The sequence below is a fragment of the Nyctereutes procyonoides genome, unplaced genomic scaffold, assembly GCF_905146905.1.
Source record: "Nyctereutes procyonoides isolate TBG_1078 unplaced genomic scaffold, NYPRO_anot_genome, whole genome shotgun sequence".
Lineage (NCBI taxonomy): Eukaryota > Metazoa > Chordata > Mammalia > Carnivora > Canidae > Nyctereutes > Nyctereutes procyonoides.
The window spans coordinates 15,568,231-15,591,542 of NW_026575117.1; the positions used below are offsets into that span (position 1 = coordinate 15,568,231).

The following is a 23,312-nucleotide window of genomic DNA, read 5'->3' on the forward strand; positions in this document are numbered from 1 at the left end:
TGCTATTAACAATGTATACAATTTAATTATGAGCATATTTAATTGAAAGGATATTGCATGATTTTATTTTTAAATTTAGAAAATTCCATGGGCTTTCTGCATGGAATATTTATTATAGTCAAGTTCAATTATATAAACAGGATGAAAGCAAAATCAAAAATTAAATTTCTGAATTATTATCAATTTTATTAGTATATTTCCACTAACCCTTTCATTACAGATACACAAAAGAAAGAATAAAAGCTCTCTCTACCTCACCCTTTTTCTTATTTATTTAATTTCATTTTTTTGTTTATCATATTGAGGGCCTTAAGTGCAGTGATCACATTAAAAATCTCTGTATGAGCAACACCCGGCATAGTCTATGATACATATTAGTGTTTATTTGATAAATGAATAAGTAATTGAGTAAATACTGATAGAAATGGAATGACTTGATTGAAAGGAAAAGTAAATAGTAAGCAATAATCTCACATGTGATTGATCATGAGGGTCTTGAAGCTCTATATTAAACTAAATTAATTTTAAATAATTCAATTAAATTTTGAATAAGGAAGACATGTTAGAATTTTTTTAATTAAAAGCAAGCAACTAGTTTACAACTTGAAACTAAGTTAATGCTCTTAAAATTTGTAACAGAATCTTTCCAGAAAAAAATCACAGATGGTATTGAGGCAAACTGGAGAGTAGAAATGTGTTCTATCTATGTGTTCTATGTTTTCCGCCCCCTTATTTTCTTTTTTTAACCCAGTTCAATATTAAATAATAATAATAATGAGAACACAAAACCATATTTAAATTCATTTACTGGGGCATCATTCTATAATCCACTTCTAGATCCTTCTGCCTCCTATATATTTCATTTCCCTGTGAAACCAGATATATTTGTGATTAGTACACATAATCTAAATTTTTGCTGTTTCAAAAGAAAATAATGATTAGATCTAATGCAAAATGTTGATGAGAACATTTTTATTAGAAAGGGAAATTTTTTGAACTGTGATTTTAACATAGAAGAAACAGACTTTCTGATAAGGTTGTTTTGGGGAGTCAGAGAACAATAAATTATTATATAATGGACATTATATAATGTATATGTATTTTATAAATTATCTTTTTTCTTACTAAAATTTTCCTGGCCAAATGAAATAAGATAAAATGACACACTATTATAGCATTCTTCTAATCAAGAAGATTGCGATAGTTTTCATAAATATAACCGAAACAAGACATTTAATATACTCAATACTTCCTTATAAGTAATAAGTAGTACATTTTAATGAATTAATTTATCTCACATATTTACAACTATAATCTGCATTTAATTGGCTTAAGTATAATGTTTTTCACTAGTTTTAATATTCAAAGAAAGGCATCCTTTTATATTTATTGAAGCTATAATAATTACACAAATATTAGAGATCATGAAAATCTAGAAAATTATTTGGCATGGCTAAATTTTACTTTTAAAAAATACAAAAGTGCAAAAGAAAATACAAAAGTGCTATTATGTTTTTTGAAGTATTGATCCTATTGCCCAGTCTTTTACCGTAGCAGCCTCAAAGTGGAGGATGGTTGTCATCTACAGGAAATAGTAAATATCAAACACTTAAGAGATTTATAAAATACTAATAATAAAAGAACTGTTAAGATAATTCTGATTTTCCACCAAATATATTTTGTTCAAAGTAAGTAATTTTATTAGCTCTGTTGTATGAAAATCAACGATGTGAATTTTCTTGAGGGAGTTACTCTTTTTCCATGCTCTTCCTTTTTGTGTTGATACTATAGATGGCTTGTTTGAAGAAAGACATCTAAATTTGTATTTGAAATAAATGTTTTAATCATCAACCTTTATTACATATTAAAAGATGATGTGTCTCAGGCAAATGATACCAAGCTCTGGCAGTGTAATCAGTCATAGTTTGTTGATAAAATGATTGATGTTTAATTCTAGAAGAAAAAAAATAAAACTACTCATTTTATGCTGTTGAATCTTAGCTGTGATGATTTCAAATTTGGTATAATATAAGGGATGCACAAGGTTGAAATAGTTACTAATAACAATCTTCCAAGGAATCTTTATGGGATCATTCCATTCAGAACCACCTTTCCATATTATTTATTCATGGATCCACCAGTTACTGGACTTACAAAGTGTGCTAGATACTAGAAACTTCTATTTCAGAATTATAAATAACTGTAAATATTAAATACTTTGAAAATATGAGTGTGCATAGTTTTTGCCTTCTAAAAATCTATGACTGAATGGGTCTATAAAAATTAGTACTATAAAATACCAAAAAAAGTTAAAATATTTTACCTTGCTACAATTGGGATATAAAAGGGAATGATCCATCTTACTAATGGAAAGATGAAGAATAAATTCAAATATGAGAAAATTTTTTTCTCTGACCCATGAATGAGAATTATTATTATTACCTTGCTTTTTAGAAAGCAATCCGTGGTAGAGGATAGAAGATGGAAGGCAGGATGTTGCATGAGAAAAAGTCTGGAAGCATGAATAAGTATGTGACTTTTGCATTGAAGGCATAGTTTGCTATGAAATAAATACTGTGAAAGAAGAGGATAGGGAAATAGCCAGGAGCTAGATTAAGAAAGAAATTATATGCCAGCTAAAGAGTTAGATCCTTATTCTGCAGACACATGTGTAACATTACCATTTTAAAAGGTTTGTAATATAAAAGTTCATGCTGGTGATGAGGCAGAGGATAGATTGGAAAAATACCAAAGGGAATTAGAATAAGAAGATGAATTGTGGATTTCCATCAATACAGCAGACTCAGCAATTTGAGGAGGGGGGAAAAAAAAAAAGCTCCTTAACAAACATTTAAAAATGACATATTAAAGAAACAACTCTTCAACTGTCCTTTTTAAGCAGAGCTAACAGGTAAGAAAGCAAAAGAAATTGTCAAAGTCCAAAAATTCAATGTAAATTGAAAAACAGAGGCGATTATCAATCCTGGGATAAAGGAGGAAGTGTAGCTAGGATAATGAGGAGCAACTGGTGAGCAACTGGAGTCATGTTAATCAATTAGTTCCAATTTTAACCACTGTGTAAGAACATAGGAAAAGTCTTACAAATATTTAAATGAGGATGCCTGGATGGCTCAGTGGTTGACCATCTGCCTTTGGTTCAGAGCATGATCCCAGGGTCCTGGGATCAAGTCCTGCATTGGGCTCCCCGGGGGGCCTGCTTCTCCCTCTGCCTATGTTTCTGCCTCTCTCTCTCTGTGTCTCTCATAAACAAATAGATAAAACCTTAAAATTTTTTAAATAAAAAATTAAATGAAGATAATGAATATATGTAAATAAAAACGTATAAAATTCAGAATCAACATGTCAGTATACTCTTCTACCTAGAAAAAGTCACTTCATAGATGAGGCTTCTTGGGCAAAACAAGATGAATGAGGGTCATGTCCTGGAGCTGCACTGTCAAAACAGTATCCATTGACTACTTATGACTATTGAGCCCTAGAAATGTGGCTAGTCCAAACTGAGATATAAGGTAAAACATATACCAAATTTCTAAGAGAGTACCAAAACATAATACAAATATCCCACTGATAAAGTTTCTTGTTAATTACATTTGAAATTATGATATCTTAGATATACTGGCTTAATTAAAATATCTTAAAATTTATTTTTCTTTTCTTCTGCTTTTTAAAAAAATATGTTTGTAAGAAAATTTTAAATTACATTCATAGATTGCATTTGGGGTTAAATTATCTTTCTATTGGACAGCTCTGTCCTAGGGAAGGACCTTTTAACATTAAGATCTGCCAGTGAGTAACTGCATTATTGCTTGTTGATAGTGTTAGCTCCCTAAGACACTAGAATTTAATGTGTCTTTTGCTTTAAGATATACATTTGATTAATGAATCCTCTTTTTAAATAGAAAATCAAATGACCTAGCCAGTATCAACCACCTTCCCCTTAACTATTGAAAATGACAATTTTATCCACCTGGGAGGTTCATTCTGTTGAATGTCCAACTCTTGATTTCCTCTTATTGCATGATCTCAGGGTCCTGAGATCGGGCTTTGAATCTGGCTCCATGCTTAGCATGGAGTCCGCTTAAAATTATCTCTCTCTCCCTCTGCCCTCCTCCCTTCTCTCTCTCCCTCTCTCTCAAATGAATAAACAAAATCTTTAAAAAATAAAATAAAATGACAATTTTCTCATAAATGCCATTTTAACACCTCCCTGTTTCTTGACACTACATTTTCCTACCACTTATACATTTTAATGTCTTTTGATGGAAGCTCCCATTGATTGATCTTCTTTTCATAATGATTTGTTTGCTCACAGACATTTTTTTCTCCAAACATATTTTTCAAATTATTGTTATGTATTTAATAATAAAAAATTCCATTAAATCATGTTTAACTGGAAGTAAACTTAAACATTACTTTGGGATGGTGTTGACATCTCTTACACCAAGTTTAGTATAATTTTCTGATAGCATTATATGTCTTTCCCAAACTATCAGTTTCATGTTGTGTTTTTCTTTGGAATAAGTTTTTAAGTTTATTTTTTATATTTAACTAGTTAAGCTTCTGTCCTTTATATTATAGTTTTTTCTTATGCATTAAGACTTATCCAATTTATATTGAGAAATATTCAACTACATATTAGGAATAAGGGTCTAATTGCTTATTTTTGCTATAAAAAAGATTTTTTGTTCTCATTACAAACTCATTGGTGGTTTAGTTAAAAGCATTCCAAAAATTTCTTATTCTTCTTTTGATAATAATTTTTGTGTTAATTGTCCTAGATCTCTTAAAGACTAAGTATAGAATCCACATAAATGTAGAGCGTATTCACTCCACAGAGGAGTTTTTACTTATTTTTTACCCTTATTTTCATGATTTGGACTTTGTATATATTTTTAAAAATTTGCCCACATTACTATAAATGAAAAAACAAAACTATATTTTTGATTTAAAAATCAAGAACGTATGGGATGCTTTTTCAAATACTTTTGTGCAAAATCTTGAAATTTATTTCAGTTTTCTGCTGTATATAATTAATTTTTAAACATGTTACTGTTGACTTTTTGAGTTTCCTGTTCTGTATTATAGCTACAAATCCTTTTTATAGGCCAGTTTTTTCCCATCCATTCATTATTGCACTTTTTTTTTCCATTATTGTACTTTTGAAGATCCTTTCAGGACTTTTATATGCCCATAACAATGCTGGCTGGTGGGAGAGGCAGGTTAGATATCTGTGATCAGGTCATTACCTTACCTCGAAATCCTTGTATTCACTCTACCCTCAGCAGTGCTTTTACTCATGGGTAGGTACTACATTGGCATTTAATTAATCCATTTTTATATAGGATAGTTATACTATATAATCACATAATGAAATAGTACTTCAGTCATTAAATGGTTAGTCTGACCACCAGCACACGAGATAACTGTAAGTGTGGAATGTTTGTCTCAGATTGAATCTCATTTATGTGTACTAATTTACCACACTTGGCTGCATGTCCTCAATATCAAATGATTTGACATGGATATTCCAATTCATCAGTCACTAACGGTTCATTAAAATAGCTAATGTTACCTTCACGTTAAAGAAATGGAGATGTGTAAAAATCTCCAGTTAAGATATATTTAACAAATATTGGAATATTATGGAGTGGTTGAGTTATACTTCAGATTTCTATCTTTAGGAAACCTTGAAGGTAGAATTATAACTCTGATCATGTTGGTGGAGGAGAGGAAAGTGGAGTGTCAGTAGCAGTAGTATTGTAGTGAGTGTACATTGGCAAAATATAAACTCTCAGATATTAAAAATTCAGTTGACTGCACAATTATGGACTAAAAATACCACGTGTTTAACAACTGTGATTTTGTAGTTGCAAATGATAAATACGATACTTATGACCCGAGGGAAAAATGGAATTTTGCTCAAGGATTATTCAAATTAAGTAATCTAGGCACCAAATAAGAATGAGATTGCTATCACAGTTTCTCTGAGCTAGATATATTTAGGTTTCTTTTTTTCTTTCAACTATCACATTGATTTGAGAGGCTTTTATGAAGCTTTTTAAATTCTTGAGCACAATTTATTATTTAAAATTAAGTTATATTTTCTACTAGGTTTCCAAAACATCTTAGCTTCTCTTTCAATTGAATCTATTTATTCTATAATTTCCACTTTAGTAAATATAGTTTTATTTTGTTCTTAAATTGTTTCAAATGGTTTATTTTCCTCAAATCAATAAATTTTAGGTCTGTTCAAACTGAAGAGGTCATTAATATCCTTCACAACAAAAAAAAAAGAAGGCTCATTCACACACACAAAAAGACATACATGATTAGAAAGCAGTACAAGATGCTAGTTCTTTCCAAAACATTTCCTCCTATCTTGATAAGAATCACATGAAAAAAGAGAGACAGTTAATTTTCTTGCATTATTTAAATGAATTTAGAGAAGGCCATCAGCTGTTTTAGCTTTTTTGTGTGTGTGCTGACAGTGATCCTTTAAATATTGATTTAACTTGCTAAAAATCGATTTGAGATTCCAGGGATAGAGAGGCAAGTCAAAGTATGATAGTCATCAAAAAAGCTAAAGCAGTAGGAGACATTTCTGGTGAAGATGTATTTTTAGTGAGTTTCTGATTTTCAGAATTTCAAGCTTCATCACATGTATTAAATTCAATTAATCCCTAATTTAGAGACCTGAAGTAGAGATACTGCAAAAGAAAGCAAATACCTCACCTTTTAAAATTTGCATACATACCTCTCGATGTTTTGCTCTAGATAAGATTTTGACAGTAAAGCTATTTTTATTACAATTTTTCAAATTTCTGAAGTAATAATGAGCAAAAAATGCTTGCATATAAGTCAGTTCAGGAAAAATGAAATGTTTGTGGGCTGCATTTTCCCCCATACATTGGCAAGCACATGTTGTATTAAACTAGATTATACTGTCTGTTGCTTTCCTGGACACTTATTTAATAGCTGGTAATATATCAGAAATATAAAAATGTATGTTATTTATCTATCGTTTAACTCTATATAGCCTTCTAGAATTTGCTTGGTGTGTTCACTTATAGTGTATTTGTGTTACCTTAGACACAAGATTCAGAGAAAGGCATTCATATCACTTTTCCACTTTGACAGGGAAAACTGACTCAGAGATATAAAGAATTCAGTGTTACCATTTCAAAAGGAACTAAGATGATTTGATCATATCTGATGGGGCTTTTGTGTCAACACATACCAGGCACACGAACTCTCAGGACAAGAGCCTAGTTATGTGCTTTCTTACCTGTGTCTGTAGAATCTTCTCTCTCCTAAATCAGCCAAGTCAGAGCAAGCTGAGCCATAAAAGAAGTAGCATTACTGATAATTTCCTTAAGTTCCAGGGAGTGATTGCTGTTCAAGAGTCCTTTGGCATGTTGCTTGGTGGTTTGTAGGTCTCAGGGGCTCTGGACATCTGGACCTCCAAGACTCTTCTGGAAAAAGTCTTAGTGGCAATCCCAACTTTTACAGGGAATGTCTTTTGAAACATATTGTTTATATTTGACAAGCTTGGTCATACTGTGGATGATTGAGTTTGGATGATAAATTCCTGTTTTATTTAATTGTTCAAGTGTACTATGAATTTATGTGTTTTATAAACATTTAGACCTCAATTTTGTAGGTGAGTCTTGTTTTGCCATAAGTCTTTGCATATGATGAGATTAAATACAGAAATAGGATGGTTCATTTAAAACTCAGTGATACAGTGAAAAGAGGACAGATCCATTCCAGAAAAGTCTGTGTTGGAATCTTGGTCTTTCAACTTCTTGGTTTGAGAACTTGAAATTTCACAAACCAGGCTGAGCCCGTTTTTTATTTTTTTGTTTTTTTTTTCCACCAAGAAAATGGGTATAATAATCTATAACCTAGTGTTGTTGTCAGAATTAAATGAAGAGGGTATCTGTTATGATACCAGAAATATGGTATTTAATAACTGTATATATTTCTCTATTGAATGATCTCCAATAGCAAAAAAAAAAAAAAAAAATGAATGAAAAAAGAAAGAAAATCAGCTATTCAGATACTGGGTGGAAAAAAAATGCCTTGCCTATGGTACATTGAATAAGTATTTGTTGTTTGAACTACTTATTCTAAAATGCTTTTGGAATTGAAAACCAGCCTCCCAAGAATCCAGAATGTCTGTGTAATGTTTTTGTCATCGGTCTTATTCTTTTAGTTCATGTCATGGGTTCCTTTCTCAGTGTCCTGAAAAATGACTCCATGACGTCAACAAGAAAGCTAGGCTGAAGAGTGCATTCGTTTCAATTACAAGAAAGGTTTATGAACTATTTAGACAAGAGTTGAGTGATAGATAACATAACCACACTTTACAGATACATTCACATATCTAAACAGAAATGGAATCCAAATTGCTAGAAAAAGAAAAGTGTAATTTATGTGTCTAATATTATGCCTTGGGTAATGGAACTCAAATTTCAAGCCAAAAATCTGAACTAAAATCAAGTTTTTGTTGAATGAATTTGGTCTTCAAACTATATTTTAGTAACAGCTTCTCTGAGAGAAAAAAAAGTCTACTTACGCTTGAATTACTTTGATTAATTATTTTATAGTAACACATTACAACTTGCGAATTCCAGAAATGCTATTTTACTGACTTTGGCAAAGTGCCAAAACAACTAGGTTTTCAGTACTTGAAATGAAAACGATCGTGCAGAGTATGCTGATTATTGGTTATTAGAATTTAGAAAGAAAAGCGAGACAAAGCCAGTTGCTAAGGAAATAACGGGTTTACTTTCTCCACCATGGGCTTATAATCACTGGTTTTTCTGAATGTTCGCCAGAATGTTCTGATATTTAGTCGGGAAAATTTACCTGTTTACTCTAATAATGACAGTGTTTCTAGGAATGATTTATAAGCAGAGGTAATGAAGGTACCACTGCTTTTGTGCTGTTGACCGTAAGAATGCAACTGAATACTAAAGATTCTAGCGAGCTGGCTTTTCTCTAAAGGCCACTGAAGGGGACCTTCAAATGTTTCCATTAAAAAACTCTTGGTGAATTTTCCCCAGGTTCTAACAAGCTGTATCAAAATAAAAGTCGTTTCATGGAAAAAAGGAATCCCACAGCACTTCTTTTTAATAACTGTTCAGCTACAAAATTTTATTGGTATCTTTTTATGTTCCCTCTAGAGGATGTAATGCACAAAAGCATTGCCACGGAACATATAAAATTACAAATGAAATTTATTGTAAAAAGTAGAATGTCTTCTAGACTGGTGTCAGTATTTATTTCATTCATAAACCAAAACTGCAGTATAATATATTCATTGTCAGCGAGTTCATGTGTGTAAATTGCCATCCAATGTTATTGACTGATATAAGACAGATATTGAAAAGACAATTTAAGGGTACTCTTCCAGACATAAACCGTTCCACAAAAGCACTGTAAAAACTCCTTCAAGGTTTTGGGTTGTGCTTGACATTTATGGTTAACTACATAATTTGGTCGTGTCGTAATCCACTGTGTTTGGCAATTTGGCATTAAACGCCTGCAGAGCAGATTGGATCCTCACCACCTCACTAGTAGACAGCTTGAGTCGGTGACGAAGCAAGCAAGAGAAAAGGTCTAGACGACGCTGACCGGGCGGGGAGAGTTTATTTACACGGTCTCTTATCTCTAGAAGCTGCAAAAGTGCTGAGTCCTGGGATCCCTGAGTATAGGGGTAGTCCAGCTGCAGAATCAAGTCCCGGATGGCTTCAGGGTCGAAGTGCATGCTGTAACCAAACACTTGAATGTTATTGATTTTCATATAGCCCAGGTTGCGGGAAGGGTCAATAAATTCGAGAGGTTCGTAGTACAGGCTCTCGTTGCCATTGGGGCCGTTTGACTTGATGCGGCTCCTCAGGTAGATGTGCACCGTCTCGAAAAACGTCTTCCATTTGTTGCCCAGAGTCAGCGACCAGTTGTAACACTGCAGTGGGAGGTCCAGCTTAGTCCGCTCCCAGTCCGGGAAGCTGTTTTCATTCACAGGCACAAACCAGCTCTCGGAGTGGCTGCCTCCGAAGGGGTTGACGTAGACGGCCAACACTGGCTCCAACGTGCTGTTTTTAGTCAAGCAGATCTGCAAAGAGAGACCCAAGATCATGTGGACCAGACTCGACTTGTACTTGTTGCTCTTCAAGGTCAGGAGCATCCGCTTGCGCCAGGAGGGGTCAAACCAGCTGTTGAGGCGCATGTCGTTGCTGATGAAAATGGCATGGACCTCCATCCGTCTGTCCGTCTTCTGCAACAGGTATTTCATCTCGAGGTCTTGCAGGTCCGTCTCAAAGCCGATGTAGTGATCCGTGGACTCGGCAACCTCGGGCTTGCAGAGCCCCTGGCTGAGCATGTAGCCGGTGTTGCAGGTGCCGCAGCGGGTGCGGTTGTCGGGGGCGCAGGTCAGGCAGGCCGCGGCGTCGCCCACGGTGCAGGGCAGGAACGAGGTGCAGACCACCTGGTCATTCGGACACGTGCACGAGTGCGTCTCCTCCGAAAAGCTGCCCAGGAGGCCATTCTCATTGCAGTAGAGGAAGGACTGGATGCGAGTGAGCCAGTAGGTTGAGGTTCTAGAAACACAAAACAACACGAGTCTGCATAAATACACGGGCATTGTGTGTGTGTGTGTGTGTGTGTGTGTGTGTGAGTGTGAGTGTGAGAAGGTCAACCTTAGCTGTGAGACCTTCACTAGCATTTCTTAGCTTAGCTCCAGATATATTTCACGGAGATAAATGATCCACATAGTTTATAATTGAAAACAGAGAGGCCTGTTGCATATGATATTGATACACGTATTATGTGATTTTTGGTATTGGGTCTTTGTTTGTTTGTTTGTTTTCATTCTTCCTTGCACAAGGTTAGGTGTGGCTATATTGGATTCAAACTGGAATATTGCGGGGATTGCTTTCTGAAGAGATTGCATGTCATTTCGCTAGTGTACTCGGAAGCTGATTGTGAACATAATTGGGTCAGTTCTTGTCTCGAAATGCTCTCCAGCAACGGGAAGTAGATGTGGCATTATCATTAGATACCTAGAGTAGAATTAGAGCATATAAAGGGTGACTGCTCATTCATTCACTCTTAGCTGCATAAAGTACCAACGCTGCAGGAAGCTAAATAGAAAGTAAAATAAGAATGAAAGAAAAAGAAACAACTCTAAGATGTCAATCAATGTATTTAAATTCTAGGGTTTTATCAATATTGACAGAACAAGTACCCACTGAGGAGGAAAATATTATTAAAACATGTTTGACTTTATTCTTAACGGGCTGCTCCAGAAAATTGTTGAAAATATCTCGTTAAAATCATCTACAAGTTGTTTTAATAAGGGTTAAGTGTGTCAGTTTAATGCGTTTGATTTGAATCATTACCATTTTTCCTTATTGATACCCAGAAATCAGGCTAATCATGATGCAAATGTAAGATTTTACTTTTCATGTTTTCCCCACATTATTCAAACTCCTTTGGTGTGTTTAGAAATCTCAGTAGAATAATGAAGGAAAATTGTGTGGCCCGGAAATCAGATAATTCTTTGTTTTCATCATAGCTGTGGGATCAAGGAAGAATTGAACTGCGTCGATATCCTGCCATTCTCTCATGTGAAAAATGGGAATAGAGGTATCTTCCATATTGAGTTCTTGTGAGAAATTCTTAGGCTCAGGTGGTATGCATGTGTTTAGAATATCACACAATGTATGTATTTTTTACATTCTTATGCCTTTCTGCTGGTCATTATTTAGTACCTATGAGATTTTCTGCAAAATAAATCTATTATACTCCATTCTTTAGACTTGTACACTGCTGCTGTTTCAAAGACTTTGTATATGCTGAATACTGGTGAAACACAGGTATTAATCTGTGTAAATAATTGATAAAAACAATGTCTTAGATATCCATAACAATATTTGAGCTATTTATATTACATGCTCATTCTTGTTCCCTGCCCACCCTCCCCTTGCAATGCAAAACATATATATATATATATATATATATATATATATATATATATATATATAATTTTTTATTTTCCTCCTTCTTTTCCCAAATAAATCAAATAACTCCTCTCATGGCACTTACCTATTTTTCCATGGTACCTATTTCTCACTTAAAACTCTATATCACTGTGTACCTACTTGTTGGTACTCCATTTATCCTATTAAATATATTATTCAGCCTGCTAGAGGCATGGGTGACTGTTCAGTGCTATATATCCAGGGTCAAGTGGAATATCAGGAGATCACAGCCCTTTCTAATGTTTCCCGAATCTTGAGTCAAATGCACAGATGAATTAAAAGACATTTTCTCAAAAAATGTAATTTTGAGTGAAATTTAAAGCCCTAAAATATAATATTTAATACAATGGTAAAGACCCAACTCTCGAGTTGCAGGAAGTGGAGTTCCACAACATACACTTTGACATTTGCACAATTAAACATATAAAAACTTTTCTACTTTCCCTAAATGTAACTTTTTGGTTTAAACCCAGAAGAAAAGAAAAACAAAACAAAACAAAAAACTAGATGAAACCCAACCAAAGCCTAAAACATCTTCCTCTTAATTATTTCTCACACTGAAAAACTCTGACTAGAAACCCAAACCTATTAAATTCAGTTCTAACTTTCTCCAGATTCTCTCTCTCTCTTTTTTTTAATTTTTATTTATTTATGATAGTCACACAGACAGAGAGAGAGAGAGAGAGAGAAGCAGAGACACAGGCAGAGGGAGAAGCAGGCTCCGTGCACCGGGAGCCCGACGTGGGATTCGATCCCGGGTCTCCAGGATCGCGCCCTGGGCCAAAGGCAGGCGCCAAACCGCTGCGCCACCCAGGGATCTCTCTCCAGATTCTTTAAAAGTAAGTTCTCAGATAAACTCTCCCAAGAGTACACCCAGAGGTGGCAAAATAGCAATGATGTGAGGCTCTTTGGCACTTTGTGAGCCCTGCGTCTACATGAGGATCACTTGTTTTCTAGTCTGGTTCTTGTTTTCTCCTGCAGAATAAATGTGCAAAAAGCCTCCTTCTGTGGTGTTGTGAAAACACTTGCTTATTTCTGTATTCAGTCTAGATATATAGAAATGATTACTGATTTTTAATCTGCAGTTACTGATATATTTATTCCATCAGTTTTCTCTTTCACAGGCCATTAGCATCTGGCTTGGCTTCTTTCTCTTTTCTGTCCTTATTCCTTCCTCCTTCTCTCCCTCCTTTCTTTCCCTTCTTTCTTATTTTCTTCCTTTCTTCCCTTCTTTTCTATGTTCTCTTCTCCGCCCCCCCTTCTGTAATTCTATTTGAGTCTTTCTAATATAAAGAATATATAATATATATCCTATATGGATTGAAAATTATATTTTCTTCCCTGAAACCAAAGCATAAATTCCCTGAGCCAAATCATCTTTCACTGTAAGCTCTAATCATGTTTCCAAATCATAAGGACAAACAAAAAATGAAATAAATAGACCTAAGGCTAAAGACAGAGCTCACAAAACTAGGGCACTGAGAAAGAAGCATTTGGACACTTTAGAAAAGCAATGGCTTTTTCAGCTTTCAATCTCTTCCAATCCTTTTCACGTCCCTGCAGATGCATTACTGAAGGAATGTGTTTTGGCTTCGTGGGTTTCAGCTTGTCATGTATGAATATTGATAACTTGGCACACTGTCAAAGCTCCCGTATCCTGGGACGGAAAAGCTAACGTGTGGATTTTCTTCTTTTCGGCTTCTTGTTCCTTTCTCGCCTACTACCTACCTTTTGGCATTTTTACTGTATTTCACAAGCAGAGAATAGATTTTTAAAGGAAAACATTTAATTTTCCTGAATAATCAGTCTTTTCTTTACTCCTTTTAAAATCTTGGCTAAAGCAGTAGTCAAAAATAGAGAAGGGAGCCACTTTGGGTTTTTCATTTACCCAAATAATCATGTAATTTTATTTTTCCCAACAAAGTAAAATTCAACTGCTTTTTTCTTTATTTTAAAGCATTTTAAACTTATCGTAGATAAGCTTAATTGCTAGGTAGCTTTAAAAATTAATTTAATGAAAACATAAACCAAAAGTAGGCTGTAACAAGTATCTTCTTAACACTATTTCCTTTTAAACTTAAATATTTAAAGAAAGTAGTACTACATTTTTAAAAAAAAATGCATCTATAGCTTTTATTTCCACAAATTATTTGGTGTCTCCTGGGGCTAAGGCTAGAGGATGTAATGTCAAAAGATGCACTCCTGGCAGACAGATCTTCTGTTATTTGTTATCAATATGTGATGTGGTTTGTGACATGTATTTATTGTACTTCAATAAATATTTACTAAAAAAAGGAAAGGAGAAAGGAGTAAGGAGGGAGGGAGAGACAGAAATTAGAATGAAGGAACTATGGGTTATGAAGAACAGAAGACAGAAAACTGAGATTAAAATTTAATTTTAGGGGCAGCCCGGCTGGCTCAGCGGTTTAGCACTGCCTTCAGCTCAGGGACTGATCCTGGAGACCCGGGATCAAGTCAAAAGTCGGGCTCCCTGCATGGAGCCTGCTTCTCCCTCTGCCTGTGTCTCTGCCTCTCTGTCTCTCTCTGTGTCTCTCATGAATAAATAATAAGTAAATAAATAAATAAATAAATAAATAAATAAATAAATTTAAATAAAATAAAACTTTAATTAAATTAGAATTTAAAAAGCCATTGGCATGTGATAGTATGATGTGGAACATTTCAGGAAGAGGAGGAGCTCCTTATCTATCAGGAATAGATCTTGCATTTTGGAAATAATTTCTACAATCGTAAGGCTCATATGGGATAGTACTAAAAAGAGAAAAATGCCTTCTAAAGTTAAGTTAAAATTTAAGTTAAAATTTAAACTGAAAGCCTATAACATGTTTATGTTTGAGGAATCACATGGGCTACTAATTTGAGAACTTTAGACAACTGTTTAACTTGTCTTGGTTCAATCTGTAATATTCTCCATGTATTTAAGATATTCTCTCCACCGGATACGTGTCACATGAGCATCAGAAGAGCATTAGACTAGTAGGTGAATACCTGATTTCTGGACAGTGCTTTACCCAGTGACCTGGGACAGGTCACTTAGCCTCCTTAACCTTAACCAGAGCTCAAAGAACATTGTTTCAAAGTCTGGTTCTGCATGACCCTGGGGAATAGAGAGAGCTTTCTGACCTGTCACTTGTTCCTGACTTTGCTTGCCTATCTTTCGTCAGTGGAATGATGTAACATATAAACCCCATCATCACCATCTCACATGTGGTGGCTGCTCCTAATGCAACAATGTGAATGAAATGCTTATCCCTAAAATGTTCCTGTTATTAAGAATATCCACTAAGATATAGTATTATTCTTGCAGTTTTGAATATGTTAAGTGTGATTGGTGAAACAGATTCCTGGGCCTCACTCCAGAGATCTTGTGTGAATTTCTAAGAGTAGGGCCCAGAATGATGCAATCCCAGAGGATATTATGTACCCATTGGGGACAAGGTTCCTATGTAAGAAAAACAAACCAAATAGAGGCTAGGGGCTTTTTAAATACCATCTAGCCATTGGCATGAAAAAATATGTTCAAAGAGAGTAAAGTCACAATTTCTGTGAAGAAGAGTCAGCATTAGGTGGCTGTGAATTAGCATGTGGGTCTCTGCTACCACCGTGTACTCTACAGTGTGCAAACCCCACACTAGGAAATTTGTTACGTGCATTCACTGAAGAACAAAGCAAACGCGAAAGCCTACCTTAATAAATGAATTCTCATTTGTTATATTAATTATTTAGTGAATACCTCTCATGTCAAGGACCAGTTACTTTGTATTCATTATTAAAAATTCTTCACAGTAGCTTCCAAAGGTTGACCTCATTTAAAATTTTAAAAATACCGAGGTTCATAGTTTTAATGATTTTCGGTTACATATCTTTTAAGTATGACAATGAAGACAAACTCAGAAGCAAATTTAACTTTTTAAAAAATATGGTTGAAAGTGTTGTTCCACAGGATATGAGAAAAAGTACTTAACAAATGATCTCAGGAAAATATTGGCTATAGCTGGACAGCATTGAAGATAAAATGACTTTTAACTTGATAAAATGACTGTTGATTATGATTAAAGTTTAATTTTTGAGTGACAGTACACTCTATTGGCTTCAATCACATTTGGGCAGCCAAACTATCAACTTTGAATTTATTTTCATTTACGCCATATATAAATTGGGAATAAAGTAGAGGTTGTTGTTAAAAATGAAAGCACAATTTCAGGAAAAGCACTTAAAAGAGTGCTTATGCACAGAATAAATGGGAAATAAATGTAAATGCTTATTTTTATTATTACTGTTGTTACTACTCTTATCTTTTAAATAAATATCATTGTATGTACTTTCTTTAATGCAAATGCTTTATTCCTCCAGAAAATTGAAAATTTTAATGTATCTACAACAATTCTTGCACTGCATGCATAATATTACACTTATTTCTGCATTTTATCTTTATCAAAATAGACACAGTTATTGATAACATGGTCAAGACTATATTTAAAAGTGCATGTATAGCCTCTTTGTGATAGTTTTGAAGCTAAAATGTGTAAAGACAATATTGCTCAAATTCAGGACATATATTCTGATGTGTGATGGTTTGCACTGAGGTATTAGAACATATGTTGATACAAAAACAATTACCTCCTCTCACGGTTAAATCCTCTCTGAACACTAATAATCTTATTTCAAAGGTCCCTTATTTCAACCTTCTAATCTTTTATTGCTCTCCAAATCTGTGCAATGTGGATCCAAATCTTAAAACCTAAGCAATATAATTTCAGTTTCTTTTTGAAGTTAAATATCGCTCTTTTGAGTAGAGCATTTCATTTCAGCCTTCATAGATTTGGGTTTCTCATCTAATACTTTAAACTAAATATGAATTTGGGATTAAGTGCCCACAGCTATTTAAACAATCATAAGCTGATTATTAGCTCAGTCACAGAATGGATAATACCAAATAATATTCCATCACTTGCCCTCTTCCAATTCTGCTGCTCTGACCATCTCAGCCTTGGCAGTGTGGCCTGGGGCTCATGTTGACTTTCCCAACACTTAATAGTCTCACTCTTAGAAACAGTTTTACACCCCAAGAAAAAGAATGTCATTGTTAAAGGTCCCTCAGCCATGGTCTCCCAAGGAAGCATCTACATACCACATATGTATATGGGTACACGTCTATAGACACATATATAGACACATTTTAATTCAAGTATCTACTATCAGTTTGGCTTGCAGAAAGACAACGAAAAAGAGAATGAAACAGTTGAAGATGTAGGTTTTATTTTAAGGAAAGTATTACCTGGCCGTGACATCCTTTGAGGTTTTACCGTGAGCACAGTACTACAGTACTTTAACAGGCATTATTTATTTACTCCGCCCAGTGCTCACTACTCCCTGGGTAAAGATGCTTGTTACCCCTACCTAAAGGCATGGCTTTTAACGCTTAAGCGACTAGATCTTGTCCAAACTCCTACAGCTACTAAGTGGCAAAACTGAATGTACATCTGGTCTTTATTACTCCCAGTTATTTTTTTGGATATGACATCAAAAGCTCAAGCAACTGGAACGCCTGCGTGGCTCAGCGGTTGAGCATCTGCCTTTGGCTCAGGGCATGATCCCAGAGTTTTGGGATCCAGTCCCACATCAGGCTCCCTACGGGGGGCCTGCTTCTCCCTCTGCCTATGTCTCTGCCTTCTCTCTGTGTCTTTCTGAATAAATAAAAAATCTTAAAAAAAAAAACAGCTCAAGGAAGAAAAGCAGAAATTAATAAGTAGGACAACAATAAACAAAGGTTTCAGTCCAACTAATTTGTAACACATTTGGTTGAGCGGTATACTCAGATGAATCTGCTTACTTTTTAGAGAGCTACTGAAACATTTTGTCCCCAGAGATGCTATATTAGATACTATAGTTCAAAAAAATCAATAGACATGTTTTGCTTCTACCTGTGGCATAAAATATGAAAAGAAACAGGTCAACATTCAGGCTGTGAAATGTGAGTCACACAAAAATGAACACAGTTATGTTACTGTAAGTAAAGAGAAGATATTATCAAAAGAACACCAGCATTTTCCTAATTTGAGTCCTATTTAATTTTCTTCCAAAGATTATCAAAAATTGAACTACGTTGCCCCCAAGTCACATTAGATGTTAAAAGTGCTTAAAAATTATTTGTTATATGTAACAAATGTAACAAATGTAAATTCTTTACATATAACAAATTCTTTTCTAAAAAAGAAACTGAAATTGTTAGTGTAATTGATGAATATTGAACACAAATGCAGTTGTTTTGCAAAATAGGTAAATCCGGTTTGTCCTAAGTACATGCATAACATCCTGGCTTTCATCCACCATTAATGTTCATTTCACCAAGTCATTATTACCAAATCATCTGTATTTCTCATTGTATTATATTTTCTGTGAAGAAAAATATATATATTTTTTACTTCACTATTTTACTTTGACAACATACTTACTGTACAATATTTATGCTTAGATTCCCCCCATTACAACCTTTTAAACTTTTATTAGTCTTAAATTTTGTGCATTATGGATCAAATTAAAAATATCTAAATAATATTACTCAGGAATTTAAAATAAAATACTTATAATGAGGCCATTCCATTTCATCTTACATAGCCATATTCATTTCTGATCCTAATACTTCAAATTTAATATAAGTGAATAAATTAATGAACAAGAGAAGAAGTTGAAAAAGCAAATTTAAGGCTAAATTTGAAATGTCCTTCATTGTTTTGTTGCTGTAGTTGTTAATATTTCATATGGATTTCTCGATTTCCAGTAAGTGATGAATATTTTTAAACATTGTCTTATTTTCACCAAATCTGTTTTTCAAAGTACGTTTCATGACCAATTTCTTATCAACTTAGAGAAGATCAATAAACTATTCTTAACACCATCATTTAAATAATTTAATCAATTTTAACCTTTTTCTAAAACTAGAAACTAATGCTATTTACATTTAAAGGATATTTTCCAATTAAATAAAAAAATATAACTTGCCCAAATTCGATGTCCATCTACTCATATACCTATGAACACAATTATGTCACAAACTGTCCATGATATCCTCAAGTTTGTCAGAGAAATATCCCTTCAAATAAATGTCTCCAAACTTACCATTTTCTTCTCTCATAATACAATCATCGTTTTCTATAACAGTGGATATCAACTTGTCCCTTTGTGCCTCATATAAAGCAAGAACCTACTAAACAGTCTTTTTTTTGACAACCTCACTTACAACAACTAAATTCCTTGAATGGGTGTATCAGTTAACTATATCATTAAATTTGTAATTAAGCCATTTATAACCATGTATTGCAGTTTAAGAGATTCTTATCTCATTGTTTCAACTGAAGTATACTATTCATGATAATATCTGTAATTTCCTACATGTAGGTTTACTTCATTGGAGTATAAGCTCCTTGGAAAAAAAGAAACTGACTGTTATTTCATTGGAATTCCGAGAGACCAGGATGCCCAGGTTGCTCAGCAGTTAAACATCTGTCTTCAGCCCACAGGGTGATCCTGGAGTCCTGGGATCGAGTCCCACATCGGGCTCCCTGCATGGAGCCTGCTTCTCTCTCTGCCTGTGTCTCTGCCTCTCTCTCTCTGTGTCTCTCATGAATGAATAAATAAAATCTTAAAAAAAAAAAGAAAGGAATTCCTAGAGACCAACAAAATTCCTTCCTGATCCCTCCAAACAAAACTGCTAAGTCAAAATTGAATTATAGACTTACGTTTGAGGGAAAATGTCAGAGAGAATACTCTTTAAAACTCCTCAATGCAAAATGCCAAATAATTCTGGCAATAACTATTTTAATGCATCATAATATGGAAAAAAAGATGTAGTAAACTTCACAGGCTAAAATTGAAGTAAAAGAACAGTATGAGGGAAGATGTACATGTGCTTGATCCTAAAGGATGGGGTGGTTGTCTTAGGTATCAGAGACAAAGTATGGTACACTTGACAAGCAGGAAGTTGAATTGTAGATCCACTATATTTGGGAAGACAGAAACTATGAAATTAAAGAAAGAGTCAACTTAAAAAAACAACAGCAAAAGCTACCAACATTTAGCAAAGAAAGAGAGCAAAATGAGTGCCTGCCCTGGCATCATTGTTAGTGGAAAGAAAAAAATACATAATCTATAAATTCAAAACCAGGAATGAAAATAATTATTTTAAAGTGCTCTAAAATTGTTGTAGTGTGGTAAAACTAAACATATACATTTTCTAGAGGACTGTACATCCTACAAAGGATTTGAAAATTCAATATAGATAAAATTATTTTGACCATGAGTTCACAATCACAAAAAAACAAATCCACATGAGGATGTGGTATTTTTGTGATTGTTTTCACCCTAACACATTATTATTATTATTATTTAAAGATTCGTTTATTTATTCATGAGAAACACACACAGAGAGGGAGAGAGAGAGAGAGAGAGAAAGAGGCAGAGACATAGGCAGAGGGAGAAGCAGGCTCATTGCAGGGGGCCCGAAGCGGGACTCGATCCCAGATCCTGGGATCACGACCTGGCCGAAGGCAGGCGCCCAACCACTGAGCCACCCAGGCATCCCACCCTTACACATTATTTTTACCCTTTTCCATGTTGGATGCAAAGGCCTATATTTTTAGACATATTTTCAACTCTCTGCTTCCATGTGGCAAGAACTTCACCCTGATGATCTTGATAATAAATGATAAAAAGCTGGAAAATCACATTTGTATGTATCACACAAGAAAATGTGAAAATCTGAAAGCACTACAATTTTAACTTACAGGACATCAGTATTATGTATATTGTTTATACTTTTCAAATTAATGAACAACTGTGGGTAGTGTATGAATAATTTGTATTCTGTAAGTGTGAACACCAGCACTGTAGTCTGACCATAAATTTGCAAAGGATTCATTGAATATACTGCAGATTATAAATGTGATATTGCGTAGGATTATTTTCAGACTATTAATTTTATTATATATATATATATATATATACACACACACACACACACACACACAGAGGAGTGGGCAGTGAGATGAAGAGAGAGAATATTAAGCAGGATCCATCTTCAGTGCAGAGCCCTACGTGGTACTCCATCTCATGACCTGAGCTGAAATCAAGATTTGGATGCCTAACTGACGGAGAAATCCAAAAACTACTAATTTAATTATTAATCTGTACTATATAGACACTATAGATATGAAGTAATTTTGAAAAAAGAACAATAGATTATCTCCTTTTTTTTAAAAAAGATTTATTTATATATTTATTTGTGAAAGACACAGAGAGAGAGAGAGAGAGAGAAAGAGACATGATAGAGGGAGAAGCAGGCTCCCCACAGAGAGTCCAATGTGGGACTCTATCGTGGGATCTGGGATCATGCCCTGAGTTGAAGGTAGATGTTCCACCACTGAGCCACCCAGGTACCCCTCAATAGAGTATCTCCTAAACCAGAAACTGGAACAAAAGAATGTAACTTCAGACTAATCAATGGTATTTACATATGTCTAATACTATTTATCTAAATAAAGAGGATGGAAACATCAGAACAAAGAAAGCTGGGGATTCAGTATAGTGATATTTAGTAATGTTTATCTAGCATCCTATGGGCATGAGGTTGCCCTGACAAAATGGTGAGTGGATTCTGACCTCTTGGCAAGTTATTATTTGTGACCACGAATGTATCCACACTTGATCTTAGCCAAAAGTCTGAGAAGCGATCCACAAATGTAACCAGATATTAAAATGTAATGCCGTTTGGAAGAAAGTCAACCAACTAAAACACTTGCTCTTATTCCATGATCACTAAGAAGTTTTATGATAATAATTTGGATTCCCATTTAAGTTTCTTACAGGAACAAATCTGATTAACCAAATTAGGAGTTATGTGACAGCTAGTTCACTAAATAACAATATGGCATTCTGGATAATAAGTTATTTTTTAAGAATTTGGTTGACTGGGCTATAGTCCCCAAACTGGTCATCTTCAAGGTGTTTATGTAAATGGAAATTCAGGAGTTTTATAGTTGACAGAAAGTTTACCATTGAAAGAAAAAAACACCAAAAAAAAAAAAAAAAAACCCTCACCTTTCAGAGTTCCTTCATGTATCAAAAATGTCTTAAAACCACATGCTCAGGGCAATGGCTTTATATGAATATTGCCAAGTGTTGAGGATAAAGTACTACTATACTCTGAACCATAAAGATAGTTAATGACTATGCCACAATCTCACCAGAAAAAAAATGGTGCTTATGGCCCTAAAAATGTCACCCTTTATAGGAAAAAGGGAATGTTATGGTTTGTGTGCACATGTGTTAAATGTAGCAAAATTTGAACTATGATTAAAGGAATAACACTTTTAAAAGTTTGGCCTGCTTGGCTTGCTAATATAACAAAAACCTGCAACCCTATATCCCATAATTTTGTTCATCAGAAAGAAAGGTATGCAGGTATTATAATGGACTGAACGTTTATATCCACTCAATTTTATATGTTGAAATCCTTTTTCTTAATATAGTATTTGGAGTTAGGGTCTTTGGGAGTAATTAGGTAATGAGCATGGAGCCATCATCAATGGAGTTAGTGCCCTTAAAAAAGGGACCTGAGACAGCTATTTTTCCCTGTTTCCACCATGTGAAGGCACAGTGAGAAGATGGCTATTTATAAAGGGGGACGTGACCTCACACTAGACATCATCTTTCAATGCCTTGATCTTGATCCTCCAACCTCCAGATTTGTAAGAAATACACATTTGTTATTCAAGTCGCCCAGTCTATGGTATTTTTGTGATAGCCACCCAAACTAACTAAGACAGGCTTTATCTCTTAATTTTTCTGCCAACTTAATATTACATTTAAGTCTGTAGAAAATAAAAGTGAATCAAATGACCGTTTAGAAAAGAGAAGCAATTCAGTATGTGTAGCCTTCTTTGGCCTCATTATTTTTCAAAGGAGACTACAGGAAATGATGGATTACCTTAAATGACCATTCAACATCCATTCAGAAAACAAACAGTAAAGCAATCACTTTAATCCTTGGGTTCTCAAGCAGACTTACATTATGTAGAACATTCTCTTTCCTCAGTGCACAAGATGTTCCATTAACCAAAATATGATCTGATAGGGAAAAAAATGAGTCACTCTGGATGATATCAGCAGTGACACAAATCAAATCGGTATTCAAAATGTACCGTACTCTCACTTGCAGGGTAAACC

General features: G+C 34.4%; 1 protein-coding gene across 2 annotated transcripts in view; it reads right to left on the reverse strand.

The window, feature by feature from the left end:
* Positions 1 to 9,215: 9,215 nt before the first annotated feature.
* Positions 9,216 to 23,312, reverse strand: part of BRINP3 (BMP/retinoic acid inducible neural specific 3) — a 354,638-nt gene continuing 340,541 nt past the window's right edge. For both annotated transcript variants that reach the window (XM_055334216.1, XM_055334217.1), the window contains one exon: positions 9,216 to 10,625. In XM_055334216.1, the coding sequence (XP_055190191.1) occupies positions 9,509 to 10,625 (1,117 nt within the window). In that variant the 3' untranslated portion in view covers positions 9,216 to 9,508. The remainder of the gene's footprint in view (positions 10,626 to 23,312) is intronic.